At 43.3% G+C, this 19,397-nt stretch overlaps 2 protein-coding genes across 3 annotated transcripts in view; one reads left to right on the top strand and one right to left on the bottom strand.

Annotated features, from left to right (window-relative positions):
* Positions 1-5,107, top strand: part of notum1b (notum, palmitoleoyl-protein carboxylesterase b) — a 16,065-nt gene extending 10,958 nt beyond the window's left edge. Inside the window, exons 4-11 of the mRNA XM_072660627.1 lie at positions 1,098-1,158; positions 2,298-2,356; positions 2,946-3,048; positions 3,189-3,380; positions 3,474-3,571; positions 3,675-3,822; positions 3,958-4,005; positions 4,641-5,107. Coding sequence (XP_072516728.1) covers positions 1,098-1,158; positions 2,298-2,356; positions 2,946-3,048; positions 3,189-3,380; positions 3,474-3,571; positions 3,675-3,822; positions 3,958-4,005; positions 4,641-4,977 — 1,046 coding nt within the window. The 3' untranslated portion in view covers positions 4,978-5,107. The remainder of the gene's footprint in view (positions 1-1,097; positions 1,159-2,297; positions 2,357-2,945; positions 3,049-3,188; positions 3,381-3,473; positions 3,572-3,674; positions 3,823-3,957; positions 4,006-4,640) is intronic.
* A 2,143-nt stretch (positions 5,108-7,250) lies between these two features.
* Positions 7,251-19,397, bottom strand: part of tmc6b (transmembrane channel-like 6b) — a 28,407-nt gene continuing 16,260 nt past the window's right edge. For both annotated transcript variants that reach the window (XM_072660757.1, XM_072660756.1), the window contains 17 exons: positions 18,757-18,918; positions 18,030-18,138; positions 16,636-16,720; positions 15,938-16,192; positions 15,637-15,818; positions 15,322-15,466; positions 14,560-14,715; positions 13,232-13,419; positions 12,558-12,648; positions 12,036-12,133; positions 11,531-11,626; positions 11,351-11,426; positions 11,109-11,242; positions 10,028-10,204; positions 9,407-9,485; positions 9,224-9,319; positions 7,251-8,069 (listed from right to left, as the gene is read on the bottom strand). In XM_072660757.1, the coding sequence (XP_072516858.1) occupies positions 8,052-8,069; positions 9,224-9,319; positions 9,407-9,485; positions 10,028-10,204; positions 11,109-11,242; positions 11,351-11,426; positions 11,531-11,626; positions 12,036-12,133; positions 12,558-12,648; positions 13,232-13,419; positions 14,560-14,715; positions 15,322-15,466; positions 15,637-15,818; positions 15,938-16,192; positions 16,636-16,720; positions 18,030-18,138; positions 18,757-18,918 (2,147 nt within the window). In that variant the 3' untranslated portion in view covers positions 7,251-8,051. The remainder of the gene's footprint in view (positions 8,070-9,223; positions 9,320-9,406; positions 9,486-10,027; positions 10,205-11,108; positions 11,243-11,350; positions 11,427-11,530; positions 11,627-12,035; positions 12,134-12,557; positions 12,649-13,231; positions 13,420-14,559; positions 14,716-15,321; positions 15,467-15,636; positions 15,819-15,937; positions 16,193-16,635; positions 16,721-18,029; positions 18,139-18,756; positions 18,919-19,397) is intronic.

A 19,397-nucleotide genomic window follows, 5' to 3' on the forward strand; every position in this document is an offset into this window, starting at 1 on the left:
TAGTGCGCTGGCTTGTTATTCTTTTGAAAGAAAAAAGACAGACTTCAAATACGACGTTTTAATTTGTTTGTTTTTCCAACGAACGTGGCCAAGGCGCACGCACACTCACTCTCTCGCACACTCTCACAAACACGTGGTTAAGCTAACCCTTCCTGTTTGCGCACTTAGCTTCATTCAGGGGCGTTACTGACCTTTAAATGAGAAACATGCAATGGTTTCTTTTCCTCAAAGTGTGTCTGGATGATTCCACCATTAGGGTGTCCCACCGATGTTACATTTACAAATATGTGTGTAAAGGAAAGGGCACTTTAAACACAGGTAGCCTGGCTTACCATGGTAGGGCTCCAGTTAGGCCATAGTTGTCGACCCTTGTTGTACTACCAATGTGGGTTCCTTTTGGGCTAACATTAAGGGCCTCAGTTGTGGACCCTAGTTGAATTACCATGGTGGGGCCCAGTTAGATTACAATTGTAGGTCTTAGTTCAGCTATAATTGTGGGGCCCAGTTGGATTACCATTGTGGGGTCTAGTTGAGGTGGGGTCCAATTAGATTACAGTTGTAGGCCCCAGCTGGGCTATCATTGACAGCACCAGCTGGGCTATTGTGGTGAGCCCCAGTTGGGTGACCATTGTGGGCCCCAGTTGGGCTGCCGTTATGTGCCCAGTTGGGCTACCGTTATGGGCCCAGTTAGATAACCAATAGTGGTCTCCAGTTGTGTTACCATAGTGAGCCCCATTCAGGCTTTAATGGTGGAATTCAGTTGGGCTACTGTGGTGGGGTGTAGTTGGGGTACGGTGGTGAGGCTCAGGTGGATTACAGTTGTCCCAGTTGGACTACCATTATGTTGGGTTACTTATTCCGTTTACCATGATAGGGCCCAGTTGACTTACCGTGGTGAGCTTTCATGGTGGGATTGAGGTGGTCTACTGCTGTAGGGCCCAGTTGGGTTACTGTTGTGGTTTGGGGGAAATTGTTTTTTTGCTGCTTTAATCATTTTTCTTGGGGGGCAGGTGGGGGTGGTACAGCACAGAATGCTGTACTGTGGCGCTGTAATAAAGTGCACTATGATTAATGATGCCAATTTGTGTTTGATTCAGGTACAGGCATTCTGTCTCCACAGCCTGAGGAAAACCCGCACTGGTGGAATGCAAACATGGTGTAAGTATTCTCCAGCAGACTGCTCCGTACACACCCAAAGGCCTTTTCCACTGTGTGTGAATAAGCGCTCTCAGTGCTGCGGCCTGCCCCTGCCCCGCTGCGCTCCCTCCACAGCCTCTAAAGCCAGCATGAGAGATGTGTGTGTTTACACAGATACAGAGGCAAACACAGACACACACTCACTTTACTTTGATATAGAATCTGGACCACCCAAGGCATGTAGGTCATACACAGCATGGTAAAACTCAGCTGAACTGTGTGTGTGTGCGCGAACATATATATATATATATATATGTATATTGTTGCTTGCTGTCACATAAACCCTTCAAAAGGCAATTTCATAGAAGAAAAAAAGTCTTAATGTTCAATTGAAGTCAATGTAAAAAGATTTTATTCCAATATATTCATTTTTGAAGCATTTTTATTGGTCCAGATCCAAATAAATTGGAAAAAATGGAAAATTCTGCAAATGGAAAATAATTTCCTCTGCAGACATACACTTCTGCACGTTATAATGCACAAATACTGTCTACATTAGGGAGGTTGTGGCACATTTTATTTGTTTTCAGTATATGATCATTTGCATGATTATTATAAATAGTGTCCTTTACATTTATAATGTCTCTGGCTCGACCCGTAGCCCAAAGGGTGAGTCTTAAAGTATCAGCTGTTTGCTTGGACTGCATCCAGGGCTCAACAGGTCCATTAACGAACCTCTACTTAGTCGGCCCTGATGTTTTTGGAATTGTTAGCGCTGCACAGCGAGAACTCCTTTGTTGTGGAACTACTTTTGGCGGAAGGATTTGACAGCATATTGAGTATGAAATTCAGGGTATCTCTGATTTGTTTTGTTTCTTTATTTTGTAAAAACTGGTATAACAGCAGTATAACACTGGAAGTAGTGTGTTATTGCGAATATGTTATATGCATATGTTGTAATATGTTATGTTCTATTGCTTAAGTAATAGAGAGAGTTAAAAAAAGTGAGCAGGAAAGCACTCCCGAAAACTGGGTAAAGCTTGAGTGTAAAATTCTGTAATATTACTTTACTGTACTGTCTGTGTGTGTGTGTGTGTGTGTGTGTGTGTGTGTGTGTGTGTGTGTGTGTACTGATGACTGTGTTATACTTGCATTTTCAGATTTATTCCCTACTGCTCCAGTGATGTGTGGAGTGGAGCTACGCCAAAAACAGACCAAAGTGAGTGACAGTACAGTGTTTTTGAGTGTGGTGAAGTTTTTTCACATATAATACAATAGTCTTTGGTCGCAGATGTATGTATAAAATGGAAATATGGTGTCAGTGCTCTACAACCGGTGTCAAATAATTATTGGGTTATAAATAAATCAGAAGCTGCGAGCCCAGAATGATGAAAAGATCTTTAGATGATTTGAACATAACTGAGAAATTACTGGAACATCAACAAGGAAGAAATGAATATTCAGAATGTTTAAAGAGCAGTAATGAAATCTCGAGACTCGTCTTTGACCTGATAATACAGTATATGATCATTTGTATGATAATATTTGTGTTTTTTGTCAAATTGAATGTTCTTTGTTGTTGTACATAAAATTATGACACAAAATTATGATGACAGGTGACCTCATCAAGAACAGTGCATGTGTCTGGGTTTATCAGTGGTGGAAAATAAAAGAAGTACAAGCTTTTTTCTTTGCTGTAATATCTAAAAATACAGCCGTAAGTGGCAATACAAGGGGTCCAATCACCATAACCGTGTGTCTGTGTCTCCAGTTGACCCCTTTATCTCTCTATGTGTGTGTTTGTTTAGATGACTATGCTTTCATGGGCTCGCTGATCATTCAGGAAGTTGTAAAGGAACTCTTGACCAAAGGGCTGGACAATGCTAAAGTCCTTCTACTAGCAGGAAGCAGGTCAGTATGCATGTAGCGGGACAGACAGTCATGACATTCAAGCTCTTTCAGTGTCATTCAAGTGTTGAATTTCATTTGAAGTGTAAAGCAGTTTAGAGGCTTCAATGATGTGTGTGTGTGTGTGTGTGTGATTGTATCAGTGCTGGAGGTACAGGCGTCCTGCTGAACGTGGACCGTGTGGCCGAGCTGCTGAAGAGCAGAGGTCACGGGTCAGTTCAGGTCAGAGGCCTGGCCGACTCTGGGTGGTTTCTGGACAATAAGCAGTACCGCTGTACAGACTGTGTGGACACCATGAGCTGCGCCCCCACGGAGGCCATCAAGCGGGGCATCAGGTGAGAGCGAGAGAAGAGAGAGAAAGAGAGATAGAGAGAGAGAGAGAGAGAGAGAGAGAATGTGAAATGCTGACACTGCTCTTTGTGCTGTAGGTACTGGGGTGGAGTGGTTCCTGAGCGATGCAGGCTTGCTCACCCAGGAGAGGAATGGAACTGTTTCTTCGGTTATAAAGTCTACCCCACACTGAAGAGTAAGGGAGAAACAGCGCCCTCTGCTGGATTCACACTCAAACAAGCCATTCACACCATTACCAGCCCTTCCACTCACTCACTTTCTCTCTCTCTCTTGCTCAGGTCCAGTGTTTGTGGTGCAGTGGTTGTTTGACGAAGCCCAGCTGACAGTAGATAACGTCCATCTGATGGGTCAGCCAGTGCAGGAGGGTCAGTGGCGGTACATCCAGAACCTGGGGATTGAGCTCAGGAACACCCTCAAAGACGTCCCGTAAGCATTTCCACACTCGCTTCAAAAATACTTATGCTTTCTCACAGATTTTCTCCACATCTAATCTGAATTCCAAAAGACCAATAAAAGCACACTGATGAAACTTTACCACCTGTTCTTCACTGTGTTCCACAGGGCCATGTTTGCACCTGCCTGTTTATCACATGAGGTGATCACCAGAAGGTGCGTTTTCCTCTTTCAGCCTTCACTTCAAAGGTTCAGTAATGGAAGTGCTTGGGTTTATGGTCGCTGTTTGCTCGAGTTGATCATTGGAAGCTAGTTCTTCTCGACAGGGTTGTTGGATATCACTTTTTTGGGCTTACTGGCCATTATTAGGAAGATGACACACAAAACTATAGCAAATGAATAACCGCAGATGTTACACACATGGCAGTCGAGCAATGTCCACACCCAAACACACCTCTCAACTAGTTGGTGCTTTACAGTGTGAAGTACTCTGCCAATAGTAATAGAAAAGATCAAGTCATAGCACCACCTGCTGTACTGGAGCAGCTAAACCGAAACCGCAGGTTTCCAAAGTGGGTTAGACTTCGCACAAACCTTGTGAGCTTTGTTTCGCTGCAAGTACACCAAGTCCTTAGGGTGGACTGATACTTGCAATTATCAGGAGATACTGACACTCATAGAATGCTTCTCAGCCAATCACAGTGCACGAGGGGAACTAACTCAACCCTCAGTGCTGTGCAAAGAGTTCAGGCCTCAAAACGGCTGAAGTGCAACCATGCAAGCTTCATCTTCTCTCTATTTGACTCATGTAATGACTCTCTCTCCCTCTCTCTTTCTCTCTCTCTCCATAGTTACTGGATGGACATACAGGTGAAGGGTACGTCTCTGCCTCGTGCCCTCCAGTGCTGGGACCGCAGCCTCCACCAAAGCCTCCGTAACCATGGCAACAGCAGCAGCAGTGGCAGCAGCCCCCGCTCTCCGCCCCGAGGCTGCCCGCTGCACCTCATCGACAGCTGTCCCTGGCCCCACTGCAACCCCACCTGTCCCGCCATCCGTGACCAGCTGACGGGACGGGAGATGAGTGTGATTCAGTTCCTCACACACATGGGCTTCGACGTGCAGCGCATGGCACAGCAGCAGGGCCTGGAGCCCAACAAGCTACTGGGCATGCTCAACAATGGCAGCTGAGCTGACACACACACACACACACACACACACACACTTGGGCTTGCTAAAGATCAAGGAGAAGAAGAGGAAACGTTAGCTTACCCAATCAGAACACAAGAGGAATAAATTGTACTGGCCAATTAGAATGCAAACGGGACATTTCAAGTAGCCAATCAAAATACAGGACCTAAAAAAAAAATCAGTTAGCCACTCAAGAGTACAGAACTGAAAATTCAACAACCCAATTAAATTGCATGAGGGAAATTTAACTAGCCAATCGGGTTGTAGCCCTGAAAATTCAGCGAGCAAGAATGCTAAACTAAACTAGCCAATCAGAGCAAAGGCCTGAAAATACTAGGCCAGTCAGAGTGCTAAACTAAAAATTCATCCAGCCAACCAGAGTGAAATACTGATAATTCAGCTAACAAATGAGAGTGAAAGACTGAAAATTCTGGTAGCCAATAAATGCGAAGGCCTGAATATTCAACTAGCCAATCTGAGTGCAGGGCTTAACATTTATCTAGCCAATCAAAGTGAAGGCCTGACAATTCATCCAGCCAACCAGAGTGAAATACAGGAAAAATACAGCTAGCGGATCACAGTGCAGGCCTAAACTTTGGCTAGTCAATCAAAGTGAAGGCCTAAAAATCTAACTAGTCAATCCGATGGGTTTACACATAATAGGTGCACTGCTGGAGAGCAGTTTGGCTACCCAGTGTTCAACAGCGATGACAAAAACAGGTTTACAGCTTTGGATTGTTAGTGGCCACATTATTAGAAACCCCCACCATGCTGCTCCACCTTGTTAGCCCTTGTGTTGATTGTCCATTTGTGCTAGCCTTCCTTTGGCTCTTCATCAGTGCTCAGTTTTTGACCACAGAAGTATGTTTGGCCGCTCTTGAGGGGGGTATGGGTGTGTGTGTGTGTGTGTGTGTGTACCACTCTCTGCCTGGCAACTCACATGTGTGAACTCCGGCAACACCACTGTATCTCGTACCAGTGCCACACACACTTTACCTTTATCATATCAGCAGCAGCAGTCCTGTCGTCAAGAACTGACCAATGATGAATAAGCTGGACAGTGTATTTCTTATTCTGGATAAAATGGACCCATTATGTAGGTTGATCTCTGAAGGCGGTCAGTGTGGAGCAGTATAAGGTTGGAGTTTCTGATATGGCGAATGCATTGGGCATTCTCTATGTATGCACGTTCCAATACAGGCCTTTCAAAACATACATAAAGTTAATTTGCATAGATATATAATGCTAATGATAACAGGAGGGGGAATCCTCCTGCTCTGCAGACCTCAAAGTTCAAAGCGATGGAGGTAGTTTCACTGTAATGATAAGCTTTCTCTGCCCTCTGCTGGCGGCAAAGGCAAACTGCAACAGAACTCATAAACCTCACAAATCAGAAATCATGAACAGGCTTTTTTTTTGGACTGCAATTTTTTGTTTGTTTGTTTGTTTTTTTGTTGATGTTATTGTTGTTGAGTACATCATTCTGTTGGACCGCCACAGCATATCGAGAGACTGTAACAAGACTAGACTCTTCAACAAGAAGCTCCATGGTGCTACAGCAACATTGTTTCCATTCAGTTCAGTTCAGTTCTACATTATTCAGCACTGTTTTTTTTTTTGGGCCGAGTCTCTTGAGCATGAGCCAGTCCGTGAACTCCAGCAGGAACTCCAGCAGGCAATGGAATATGAACTAACGCCAGCACGGGAACGGCTGCCGATCACAAATCTCGCTCCCACTCAACCCTCGGGGTGGAGTGAGACGCAAGGCCCCAGCGCTGACGCCTTATTAACATATTGTATATGCTGTCACACAGTATGAAATATGCATTTTACAGACACGTATGATATTCTCAGAGAACTGAGAACCAGCCTTCGAGCTCCAGGTCATATTTTGTAACATTTCTAAACAGGAGGTAAATGTAAGCTACACTGTTGAAGTTATCTATTTAATTTAATATGTAAATCCTATATTTATGAGGACCTCTGAGACAGAGAGGAGCTACTTTGTAAAGTGTACATACCGTTCAACACTTTCTTCGCTGGTTTGAATCGCATGTCTTTGTAACAAATTTTTAAAAAGGTACATTATAAAGGTGCAAAAAAAACCCAAAAACAACAACATCTGCTGGATGGTGTCCATGTTTTCTTCTGTGTGAAGCATATAGGGACCCTACCTGATGGCTTTCAAGTTTGAAATGTTATTACAACTGGATGTCATGGCTTAAAAGTACCATAAAATCATAAACTACACAAACTTAGCAATAGCAAAGTACTAAAATAGCAATGCTGCTTTTTAATCAGTGGCTCTCCCTTTGCTCTGTGTGAGCATGAAGTCCTGTACAATATTGTGTGTGTTATATTACACTTGCATCTTATAAATATCTACCATACTTCACAGTCTGAACATAAGGAGTTGTGTAGACTCTTAAAAATAAAGGCGATTTGAGCGATGCCATAGAAGAACCACATTTGGCTCTAAAAAGACTGTAATAAGCCGGTCTGTATCTCTGTTACAAACATGGTTCTGTAATAAACGGAAAGTGGCTCCTCTAAGGCATCGCTCCAAGAACCATTTCCAGCACCTTTATTTTAAAGAGTGTATTATGAGCAGAAAACAAACATGCATCTATACAGTATAATCTCATCATAATACATAAATACAAGAGTTTCACAGAATCTTGCTTTAAAAGACACAGGTTTTCAGAGTAGTTCGGTACCAGGTGCAGACGTCAAGGTCATTTCCCTCCTAGACCAACATCTGTTTCCTACCCTGATCTTAAAATACATTTCTTTAAAAAAAAATGTGCACGTCTCTGCGGGATGTGCCAGTCTGGTCTGGTCGCTCTTTCCAAAGCAGACATGATGCTTCTGTAGAGTTCAGTGGTGACAACCTTGATGGGATCCCAGGGCTCAACAGTGGTTTTGTCTGAGTGATGAAGCTCAGATGAAATAATGCAACGATTCCTCGCCACCAGCTTGTAGGGATGCAGCTGTTGAAGATGCAGGGGGCAGAATGGCAAGGGGCTCCAGATCCAATACCACTCTCAAAGGAGGGTATGGAAGCTTGGGAGAAGTCAGGAGTAACTGGAATCCTGAAACAGGAAAGAGGTTTTTTTCAGTGTGAGAAAACTGTACTCTTTGAATAGGGTTTGTTTGAGCGAGGGTACTGTGCAAGTATGGCAGTAGAATTACAATACACAGTATTACTGCTTAATAAGCATTTCAATACTAGAGAACAGCAATGCTGGGGCTGCAGAGGGCTATAATATGCACGTTTCTGATGTGAGCAGAAATGTAAAATGTTATATTTTGTGGTCCAACAGACTAAGACACCGTCACTATGACCTGGGGATCGCTAGGGTCGAATCCCGGGTCATGCTGCCATCAATTAGCAGCCAGATCCCGAGAGAGCACAATTGGCTCAGATCTCCCCCTCACACATTACTTCAGTGTGTGATGCTGGCCAGCATGAGAGTCTGCTAAGATGATGCATCAGAGCAGGGTACCCAGCTTTTTCCTCCGAGCAGTGATGTTGCATCGAAAGCAGTTAAAAAAAAGCAATGGCTGATGTGTGACGTGTGCATGTGTTGGAGGAGACGTGTCAGTTGTCACCCTCCCAGTGCTGGGAGCATTACATGTGATGTGGGAGAGGACAAATTAGTGGGTGGCAAACGTGATGAAAAATTGGTGTGTGTGTGTATATATATATATATATTATGAGATTATTTAGTTATTTCCTTATTTATGTATTGCTGTCTGCCTTCAGGAGATCTGCCAAATGAAAAATACATATTAATTTGATGTATTTTTTTTTTAACTATATAGTAGATTACTTCCAGAGTCTCATAAAGAAATATACTGACCTCCCCCAGGATCTGAAACCATCCTGAGGGAGTCCACATATTTCCTTAACTCCAACCTAACTTGAAATGCAACCTAACTTGATCCTAAACACCTAGGGCCCTGAGGACTGATTTGAGAACTACTGGACTAGATTTCAGAGGTTTTCAAGATATTTTGCAGAGTGCGAGCATTCTGACTAATCGGAAATTACCGACCGGGATTTGTGCATGTGGGTGTATAAAAAAAAAAAAAAAACTGGACAATATTCAGCCACATCAAAGACTAACCATAGTTTTAACATAATAAGGCACAATGATAGCAATGCAAATGTGCTGTGTGTGTGTGTGTGTGTGTGTGTGTGTGTGTGTGTGTGTGTGTGTGTGTGTGTGTGTGTGTGGCTAACCTTGCTGGCTCCCCGGACGCGACGAGGTGACCGTGGTCTTTTCTGTTCGTGTATATTTTGTAGCCTAGTGATCAAGAACTTCTTGTCCTCCCCCTCCTGGACAATGAGAACGAGGAGCTGGGAGTTACAATGTGTTTGGTATTAGACTTATTTTGCTCAGAGTACTTTTTAGAGAGTGCTTACATTTTCAATCTGCTCCTGAAGCAGCTCAATAATCTTCCTCTGTCCATCTACCACCTGACTGTGGAAGTAGATCACAATCCTGGTGGAAGGAAAAAAAGAAACACAAAAGTGATTTAAACAACTTGAATCTACACTTTATCCACATTTTATTATTGATACATTACCAAAAATATCTGATCTAACATCAGTGTGATATTATGCTTCTTTATTGCATCATAAACTGTGTGTGTTTTACCACTGTTTGATCCAAATATATGGATAAGATTCAGAATTATTTTAAACACACAAATCTGATACATGAAATGGGCTATTGTGTGGCTGGAATGTAGACCATAAATATAGTGTAAGCAGTAAAAAAAAAAGTCTAAGAATTTTATTTTGGGCCATAGTGAATATTTGGACAAAAGTATTGGGACACCTGATCATTCTGTGTTTCTTCTGCAATCAAGGGCTTTTGTTGGAATAACTCTACTCTCTACTGTATTTACTGTTCAGGAAAGAAGGCTTTTTACTAGATTGTGGAGCACTGCTGTGTGTATTATTACTGAGTGTATTATTGTAAAGAGTGAGAATGAGAACGAGCAAGAGCGCAAGTGAGAAAAATAGGAAAGTGTGACTCACAGGAAGATGCTGGCAGCAAGGAAGAGGAAGAAAGGGTTCTCCACCAGGTATGTATGAGCCCAGGTGAGCCAGGTCAGTCGAGGGTTGTCCTTGGCCAGCTGTTCCACCCACCTCTTCCCTGACTGGAACATGGTGTTAAGGCCCTGGAAGGGCCCGCAGCTCTCAGATGGCTTTATTCTGCTCCACAGAGAGAAACAGAAGAAGAAGGGTGTTAATCTCTGGCCTTACAATGCAATTATGGTTCTTGCATCATTAAATCTGAAATCAAATCTCATTCAACTTTTACAATTTAGCTACTGGCTACCAGCACTGGTAGGGTGAAGGTTGGCATGTGCTTCCAGTTCACATGAAGCTCTACTGCAGAGGTGCACAATCCCAGTCTTGGAGGGCCAATCTTAGCAGCAGAGCTTCATGTGCTTCACCCTACCAGTAGAACTGAGCACCTCTCCTTCAAACAGCTGGACACATTTGAAGGAGAACACTAACTGCCAGCTCTGTTAGGTCAGCAACCAGTTGCCCATACTAGCCATCATTACCTCGAGTGATGCTATGTTAGCATGGATGCACCTGGCTAGCACTGTGTTGAGTGACAGGGTAGAGAGAGGGCCATCCTATCCAGCCAAAGAAAGTAAGGCCAATAAAGCTCTCTTAGACTCTTGGCCAAGGATGGCTGGGCAACACTGAGGATTAAACCTGCGACCGTTAGACGACTGGAGCAATGTTCAGATAGCTTTGCCACCCAGGTGCCCAGAATTATTTGTAAAGATACATTTGTGCGACTGGAATTTAGGTAATAGAACAACCTTCATATCTTTTAACCCCTTAAACCCCAGGTTAATGATTCATATAACTACTGTATAGCAGTTAAGCATACCAGAGTTCCTGAGTGTTGAGCCCCACAGGGTTCTATTTTAGGGCCTACGGAACTGTAATGTAAATTATGACAGTAACAAAGTGTGTGCTTACATAAAGAGGTTAATGCACTAAAACACAGTGTGTGTAAAGACGGAGACTACATCAAGTCTGACATCATAAACCTGTAGTTTATGTGTCTGTGTTTTTGAATGAGCAATTCACTCACGTCCACATGGTGTAGGTGACACACACTGCTGCTCCCAGGAAAGAGGGGAAGCAGAGAAGGGTGATGAAAAAGGTGGTCATCTGGCTCGCCCTCCACGGCTTCCTGGGAGCCTGACAATTCATCATCAGACTAGTCTGCGAGAGAAAGACAGGGGAGAAGCGTGAGTCTCAATAATCAGACGTAAAGGCATGTGCAAACATGCACCCTCCTGCTGCCTGCCCGGCTCCTGTCTCATGCCTCACCTTTTTCATGTAGAAAAGAAGGAGCAGCTTGATGACCTGCACTACAGGCAAGAGGGGAGTAAACAGCAATCCCAACCTGCACACAAGCACACCCCGTTAGCCCCGAGGACTGCAATGCCTAATGACCGGGCTATTCACTAATTTATTAACTTATCATGGCATCATGGGATGTGTAGTTACCAAGCTAGCGTCTGTCCATAGATGAGTTCAAGAACATTCCGTGCAATATCGAACACAGGCTTCCTCTCCTTTTTCAGAACCTTCTGTGAAAATAACCTGAAAAAGTAGAAAGGGAAAGCATGTCAGCTTAAGGAAGTGGTTTTGCTGGTGAATCAGAAATGTTGTTGATTGGCTTTTTAATGCTTGCTATGCTCTGTAGGGATGTAGCGTTCTAGTAAACCATACTGTACTGAACTGACTAGTGTGTTAACATATTAGCTTATGGCTAGAATGTTAGTTCGGGACACTGTAAAGCTTAAGTTTTTATTTCCAAAGTTGATTTGATAAAAATTCTTCAAATTAACATATTAAGGCTGGTTTCAGCCACTCCTCCATTTGCTCCATTGAAAAATACAGTCTACAAAATCACTCCGCCATACTGTATCAAAACAAAGGACACAATTTGTGAATCGTTACACTGCTAATGTCTTGCTCTTTAAGTGACGTAGTTTGGCTGGGAACTCACCGCCACAGGAACTCTCCAAAGAAGGTATCCAGCATTGTGAAGATGAAGTCCATCAGCAGGAATCGATACAACTCTTGTCCCACAAAACTCTCCCAGCACTGATCACACACACAACAACAAGTCCAGTCAGGTTTAATCACCTTCAGAATCTAAGTGTAACCTACAGTTTAATGCCTGTGAGGCTACCTGTATGCTTAAACACCATTTAGGATTTTTAAAAAAGGATTTATCCCATTTTCTAGATGGAAAACAGGAATAAATGGATACCCATCCTTCAGCGCAGGTGTAAGTCCAGCATAGTATGCTGGTTTCCCTGCTCTAACAGACGTTCTACACCTGACAATTAACAGGTGAGTTTAATCAGGTGTTCTTGAGCAGGAAAACTGTAGACAAAAACCTGTACAGGCACCCTGTCCTCAAGGACCAGAGTTGTCCATCGCTGCTGTACCGAGCCAGTGACTTTAGCAGGAAGTTATGCATAATATAGCCAGTACATGTGATCAGTATGATAAAATGTCTCACCTTGAGCCCCGCGCTCCCTGGATTCAACGCCACCCGCCCCAACCAATGATAACACAGCACTCCGAGCACGCTCACTTTTAGCATCAGGTTCCTGACAAAGAAGAAGCAGAGCTCAATATAAAATACATGGATCTCTGAGTAGCCACTATGGCCCAAGTTTGAATCCCAATGTATGCTGGTTTTCCAAAAGATTGCAACTGGCCAATCATTAATTCCCTTATCAGTTGGATGTGTGGCAGAGCCGAGTAGCCAGCGCTTTGGCTTTGGCGCGTTGGCTGCCCGGAAATCCTGGTGGCTGACTCTGCATGTATCAGAGGATGCATGTGCTAGTCCTCACCCTCCTAGTGTCAGGAACATTGCTAGAGCTAGGGGGAGCTACGGGTGGGGTTAACTGGGAGAAATAAGGGTACAATTTGATTTTAAAGGGAAACAAAAGGTGGTGTGTTTAGAGCTGCAAAATGGGGAGTTCCATGTCCAGAACTGGGAACCGCAGGTTTATATAGTTCAGTTAAGAGCTTCAATTAGAAACAGCTTATTCAAACTTTGTAGAAGTTGTTGTTTTTAAAGAAATGTTGTTTAATGAAATATTGGATAGCTATAGTATTTGTACCAGAGAAGAAAAAATACCCATGCAGGACATTAGCTTATGCACAGTGTACAGTGTTGTGGACTACCTGAAGATGGCAACGTAATTGCGCTTGCTGGGAGAATCATACTCCTCCATCCAGGCCACAGTGTTGAAAAAGCCAGGCAGGAGCAGGTTAATGGAGGACACGGCCACCGGGAGCGCCAGCAGGCTAGCCTCCTTCAGCAGGCGACTCTCTGTAGTGTTTGTGGAGGAGAGAACACGAACCTTCAGGTCCTGAGATAGAGACAAAAACCAACAAGTATACAAATTGAGAAGAAAGCATGAAGGTTCCAAGTGTTCAACCATACATATTTGTCATTCCATATTCCACCACGCCTGGAGGGAGCGGACATGCACACACAGCTCTGGAATTCAGAGACAGTTGCAGATTACGCATTTCAACTGATGGCAGGATATGTAGCGTCTACAGAGCCAACTTTGCAGGAACAATAGGGGGTGAAGCTAATTAAAAATCAGGAAGGAACATGGCAAATGCATGAGGGCTTCTATAACTGTAGCGCATTATCCATAACTTTAAGGTACTCCCTTAACAATTTTCAATTAAGTCCGAACCCAGTCCAGTTTGGGCATTTTGTGAGCATTATTCAACTAACAAGGTAAGATTTTGGCTTTTGAGGGCTTATTTGTAGCAAAATGTTTTTGCCTTTAGATGTGTAATTCTCTCAGTTTCAGTAGCTTCTTAAAGCTGGGGCACACTTACTACGAATGGGCCATAGGGCATGCAGTCAAAGGGACCTAATCAAGGGTGTGTACCCTCGATTGCTTGTTGACTAAATTCACACAGCTGCCTTGTGTAGTGTTGTATAGGACATATATGCAAGTTTCTTTTTCCGTCTGTGAGCCAGTTTCAACAAAAGCTCCTTTTTGTTTATTGATAAACAGCAAAAACAACAGTTTTTTTTTATTGCACAACAGATATTTACATATGTATGAAGGCAAGAGGTCACACAGGAAATGTTTTTTTAAGCATGATAAGAAAAAAAGTATTAAATGAAATGCGAAAATAATAATTAAACAAAAAGAAGTGGTAGCAGTGGTGATCAAGTGGTCAGTGGAGCATTCTGAAGCTGCTATTTTAGAGTAAAATTGCTACATAATGTTGTTTAAAAGAGAAAAACCAAAGAACAAGGACACACAGTGTCACGGATGCAAAGCTCTAGAAACCAATCATGTATGTGGTCGCTAGGGACAGTGGCCCAAGAGATACGAACATCAGACAATGCTGACAGTCCGATGCAACGCCACAGGTGCCATGCTGCAACCGCTTCAGCACTAGATATAAACCAGCCCTTGGGATTTCAGTGCATCAGAGCTTCAGTGAATTTGCCTGTAGTGTATCATTGTGTAACTCACCTTGTGCATGTGCTCTGAGAAGCAGTAGATGGCATAGGCACATCCCGCAGTGCTGCCGACACATATCGTCCAGGCCAGTAACTGGATGGACACGGTTGCCAGGCGCTGCAGCGCTGAAGACTTCACCTTCTTTCGGTTCACCTCCGCCACCAACTCCTATAAACACATACACAGGAGGAAAGGTGTGTATGTTAGTATGATTCAGAAGCCTGTTTTTAAAGCAGCATTATGGAGAATTGTTTGCTCCTGGGCTCCCACTACAGTTGGGAAGTATAATCTGCACTTCCAGCTACAGCCTAAGGACACTCTTCAGCTACACTTAAGGATATTCCAGGACTTTACACAAATATGACTCGGAGGGTTACACAGTTCTGGAGAGCGATGTCCTGCCAGCTTCACCAGAGTTATATTGAGTGTGCTGAGCCTGGGGATGCAACGATAGAGGCACAATTCTCCCTTTTACAGGTCAGTAGAGCATCCCCATGATTCTGAAGCTGCTATGTTATGGTAAATGTGATCCATAATGTTGTTTTAGATAGAAAAAATAAATATCAAGAACACACAGTGTTATTGATGCAAAGCATTAGAAGCCAATCGAGTGCTAACAGCTACAGACATACAAACCTTTTTGGTATTTCGCATCTAAAAAAACTGCAAAACAATATAGTACAAGCAGGTCCCCCTAACTAAAGGTGCTGAAAATGCACACTTGAGGGTACTACCCTCCCAAAGTGTATGTGTGTGTGTGTGTGTGTCTCTTACTTTGAGCTGGGTGGAGATGTTCTCACGCTGCAGCCTGACTGATGATTTCTTGGTCACTTTAAAGTCCCAGGAGCAGAAGACCTTCATGGCTAGCAGGCCTTTGGAGCGGTCAATGCGGAAGCTCTGCCCAAACGACTTAGACATGCTGGGGCACAGATGTGTAAAGGCAATGTATTCATTTGTGTATTATTAGATACGGTAATATATGGGCGTTATTACTTGGAAAAAGTAAAAGAGTTGTGTTTTCATCTGCATATGAGATGTAAAACAACTGGGTGCACCTCACTATTACAATTACACAGAAATGTTGCTCACCTGTAGACGAGGATGATGCAGGTGATGAAGAAGGCTGCTCCAATGGTAAAGAAGTAGGCCAGAGGCATGTTATAGGACAGGTGAAAGCCACAAGAAGACTGGTTCCTGGCATCACTGCAGGCCTTTGTGAGGGTGTAGTTACTGTAGTAGCCGTAGTACATTAAAGAGTCTGAGAAATAGCCCTGAGAGAGCAGGAGAATAAGAGAGAGGGGGTTAACATGCTATTGCTATTAATGATAGCTAAAGTAAATAACATTGATTTTTAAATGCTGCATTCCAGGGCAGGTAAGCTGGGTCTTACCGCCCCAGTGAGCAGCTCAAGGCCGAAGAAGCTGTCTGAGAGGGACAGTGTGGGGGGGCGAACTGCCTGGGGGACCACCAGAAACAGGGTCAACACAAGCAGCAGGAAAACATTAAAGAAGATGAGGGTCCTGAGGAAGACAAAGTAGGAGAGGACGCCTGTCCCGAATCGCCCGCTCACTCGCTTCAGAGCCGTCTGCCACAGCTGGAGAGAGGAGAGGAAGGATAGCCAGCTGTACCAGCTCTGTCTGAAAGCCTGAGGGGAGGAGTGGAGAGAAAAAAAGGGAGAGAGAAAGAGAGAAAGAAAGATCACAACGTGATCCAATCACCAAAAACATGGTTAAAGCCAGGTATGAACAGGCGTTCTTTCTCAAAGTCAGCCCAGCTAACTTCCTCTCTTCCCCCACACTGCAACTCAAATTCAGCCCTAGGGACCAGAAAGAAAGTAGAATCTGGACAATGTCCAGCACTCTTGAGCCTGAAAGCTGAACTTTATAGACCGATTAACTGCTCTGAGGAAATACAACACATTAAAGGTCTGGCCCACTCAGAGAACTACACCACTAAAGGGTCTGACGGGCTATCGGAGGGAAGGCGAGGCCAGCAGGAGAAAGAGTTCTGACAGAAATGTGTATTAACAAAAGCCTCAGAGTCGCTATCTGGTATTAATTAGTGCTGCATGCTGGGTAATGCACTCACAATGATGATGTAATATTTCAACTGGCTGCAGCAGGGGATCTTGTTGCGGGAGAGCGAGCGGGCAGTTTTATTCAGGGCTGAACGCCTGCAACAGAAAAGACAGCATGGTTGCAGAACTACGTCCAACACTCACACTACTACCATCCATCAGTGATGGTAAGACCAAGATACATCATGGCTCAGTTTAATAAGAATAAAGAAGACATTTAAAAGCATAAAAAGGCTAAATAAATAAATAAATACATTGAAAATACATATAATATACATACACTATGTTGACAAAAGTATCTGGACACACCTCTACATCACTGAAATCAGGTGTTTTAATCAGTCCTATTGCCACATGTGTATAAAATTGTTACTACTACTACAATGAAGTGAGGTTAAGGGCAAATAAAGAAAGAATGGGTGGTTCTAAATAGCTCACTGAATTACAGCTTGGTTCTGTAATAGGATGCCACCAACTCGCCAACAACTCAGTCCATGACAAACTCTTCCCTTTTAGATATTCCACAATCAACTGTGAGTGGCATTGGTAAGTGGAAGCGTTTAGGAACCACAGAAACTCAGCAACAAAGCATGAGACCATGCAAAGTTAGTCAGTCAGCGAGTGCTGAGGAGCATAGTGTTTAAATTTCTCCAGCGCTCCAAACCTGCTGTTAGGGGGACCAACTCTATATTAATGGCTATGGATTTAAAATGGAATGTCATAAAAGCTCCTGTAGGTGTAATGTGTAGGTGTCCCAATACTTTTGTCTATATAGTGTATATTAATACACATAATATACATACAATTCAAAATACAAAGCGCAATAACCTGCTACATACTACAAAAAAGTGCTATAGTGTATCTATCTATGTACTAACACTCATTCAGTCCCTGGCAGCCTAAAACCAACATGAAACAGCTTCAGTTATGAAGGCCAGTTGTTCACATAGATAAGCTGTTAAAGGAAAAGTTCAGCAAAAAAATCAAATATATAAAATAATAGCATGCTTTATAACTGAACCCATGCCAAATTAATTTTAGCCATGCTGGTTAATAATAGTTTTTTATTTTTACTGTTTACATAGCTCTTAAATGGATTTTGGCAATTAAGTGTGTATTTATGATTATGATAAGATTAAAAATTGGTGAGCATCTAAGTCCAGTGTTTCTTAGCAATGTTAGCCTTGCTTTTCCTATTGTAAACTAAATAAGCAAACTTAATAAACAGATAATAAACACAAATAATGTCTTAGCTAATTGACTGTGATCAATCACGCTCATTTTTTTTCATCTATTCATTTCAAATATCATGGAAGGTTTAAACTAGGTCATTCTGAAGTATTGCTCAAAAGAAAACGGCAACAATGAGAAGACAATGGGACTGTGAGTGCCTGTATTGCTATACCTCAGTTCCCACTTCTCCTGCAGGCTCAACGGAATGGCTCTCAACATGCGCACACGGTCATTTTCAGACAGGTTCTGCAAGTTGTTGACCAAACGTTCCCTTTTATTCTCTACACAGACAAAAAAAACACACACACACACACACACACACACACACACACATACATTAGTCACATATTCTACTAATGGCACCACACACAGGCTTTTCACATCCACTACTCATTACGTTTGCTCACACATAAAAAGCATACACACTAAAGCTCTATTAGACCTGGAAGCCCTTTAGGACCAGCTCATTTGGGGGATGTTTGTAATAAAATATTTATATTCAATAAAACTCTTGTATCTTTACAGCAATAAAATTACTGCTGAATGAGCAGGTTTCCAGACTCACCGAGTTGCTCAGCACAATAAGACACTATGGCCCGAGGACCGCAAGTTCAATTGCTGGGTCATGCTGCTTCACCATCAGCAGCCGAAAAATTAGAGTGCACAACTGGCTGTGCTCTCTCTGAGTGAGTAGATGGCGCTCTCTCCCCTCATCACTCCCATTGTGAAGCTGACTGATACAGGCATCTGTTGGCTGATGTTCAGAGCTAGCTGTGTTGGGTACCTAGTGATGCTGCACTGGCGGCAGTTTGAAAAGAGGCGGTGGCTGACTTTATCTGTATCTGAGGATTTAAATCACCACCTAAATCCAACCCACCCCACCCACAAGGCTCTCTTACCCTCCCTGTCGAAGTTCCCAGCGTCTGTCTCTACGCGGTAGCCACAGATGCTGGGCCTGGCGGAGCGAGAGAAGGAGCGGATGGAGGGACGGCTCTGTCTGCGCCTGCACAGCTGCATGGTGCGGTTATAATACTGTGAGAGGATCGCTCCACGGCTGCGTCCTGGAACAGAGAGAGAAAAAGGAGAAGAGATTCAGAGGACTGGAGAATCCAAAGACGGCTTTACACTCGTAACAATTTGGGTGCTACAAAGGGTTCTTTGAGCGATGCCACAGAAGAGCCATTTTTAGAAAAGAGCATGAAGAGTATGAAGAACCTTTAAACTGTTAAATAAACTTTAACTTTATATAAACTTTAAACCTATAAAGGTTCTTTACACATAGGTCTCCTGTACAAAAATGGTTCTTTATGGGATGAAAAATGGTTAATCTGTGGCATCATTCTAAGAACCCTTTGGAGTGTAGTCCTAGTTCAGTGGTCATCCACCTAGCTCCTGGAGATGTTTTCATGCTTTTCAGCTATAGAAAATCCAGACTATGTCCAGCTCTGTGATGTTTTGGAGCTTTTCTTTTGAAGAGCATCACTTCCAGCCAGACAGGGCCCTCAGTTTTGCCCATATTTATAGGGCTTTAAAGAGGGCT

Source organism: Salminus brasiliensis, chromosome 17, assembly GCF_030463535.1.
Source record: "Salminus brasiliensis chromosome 17, fSalBra1.hap2, whole genome shotgun sequence".
Classification (NCBI taxonomy): domain Eukaryota; kingdom Metazoa; phylum Chordata; class Actinopteri; order Characiformes; family Bryconidae; genus Salminus; species Salminus brasiliensis.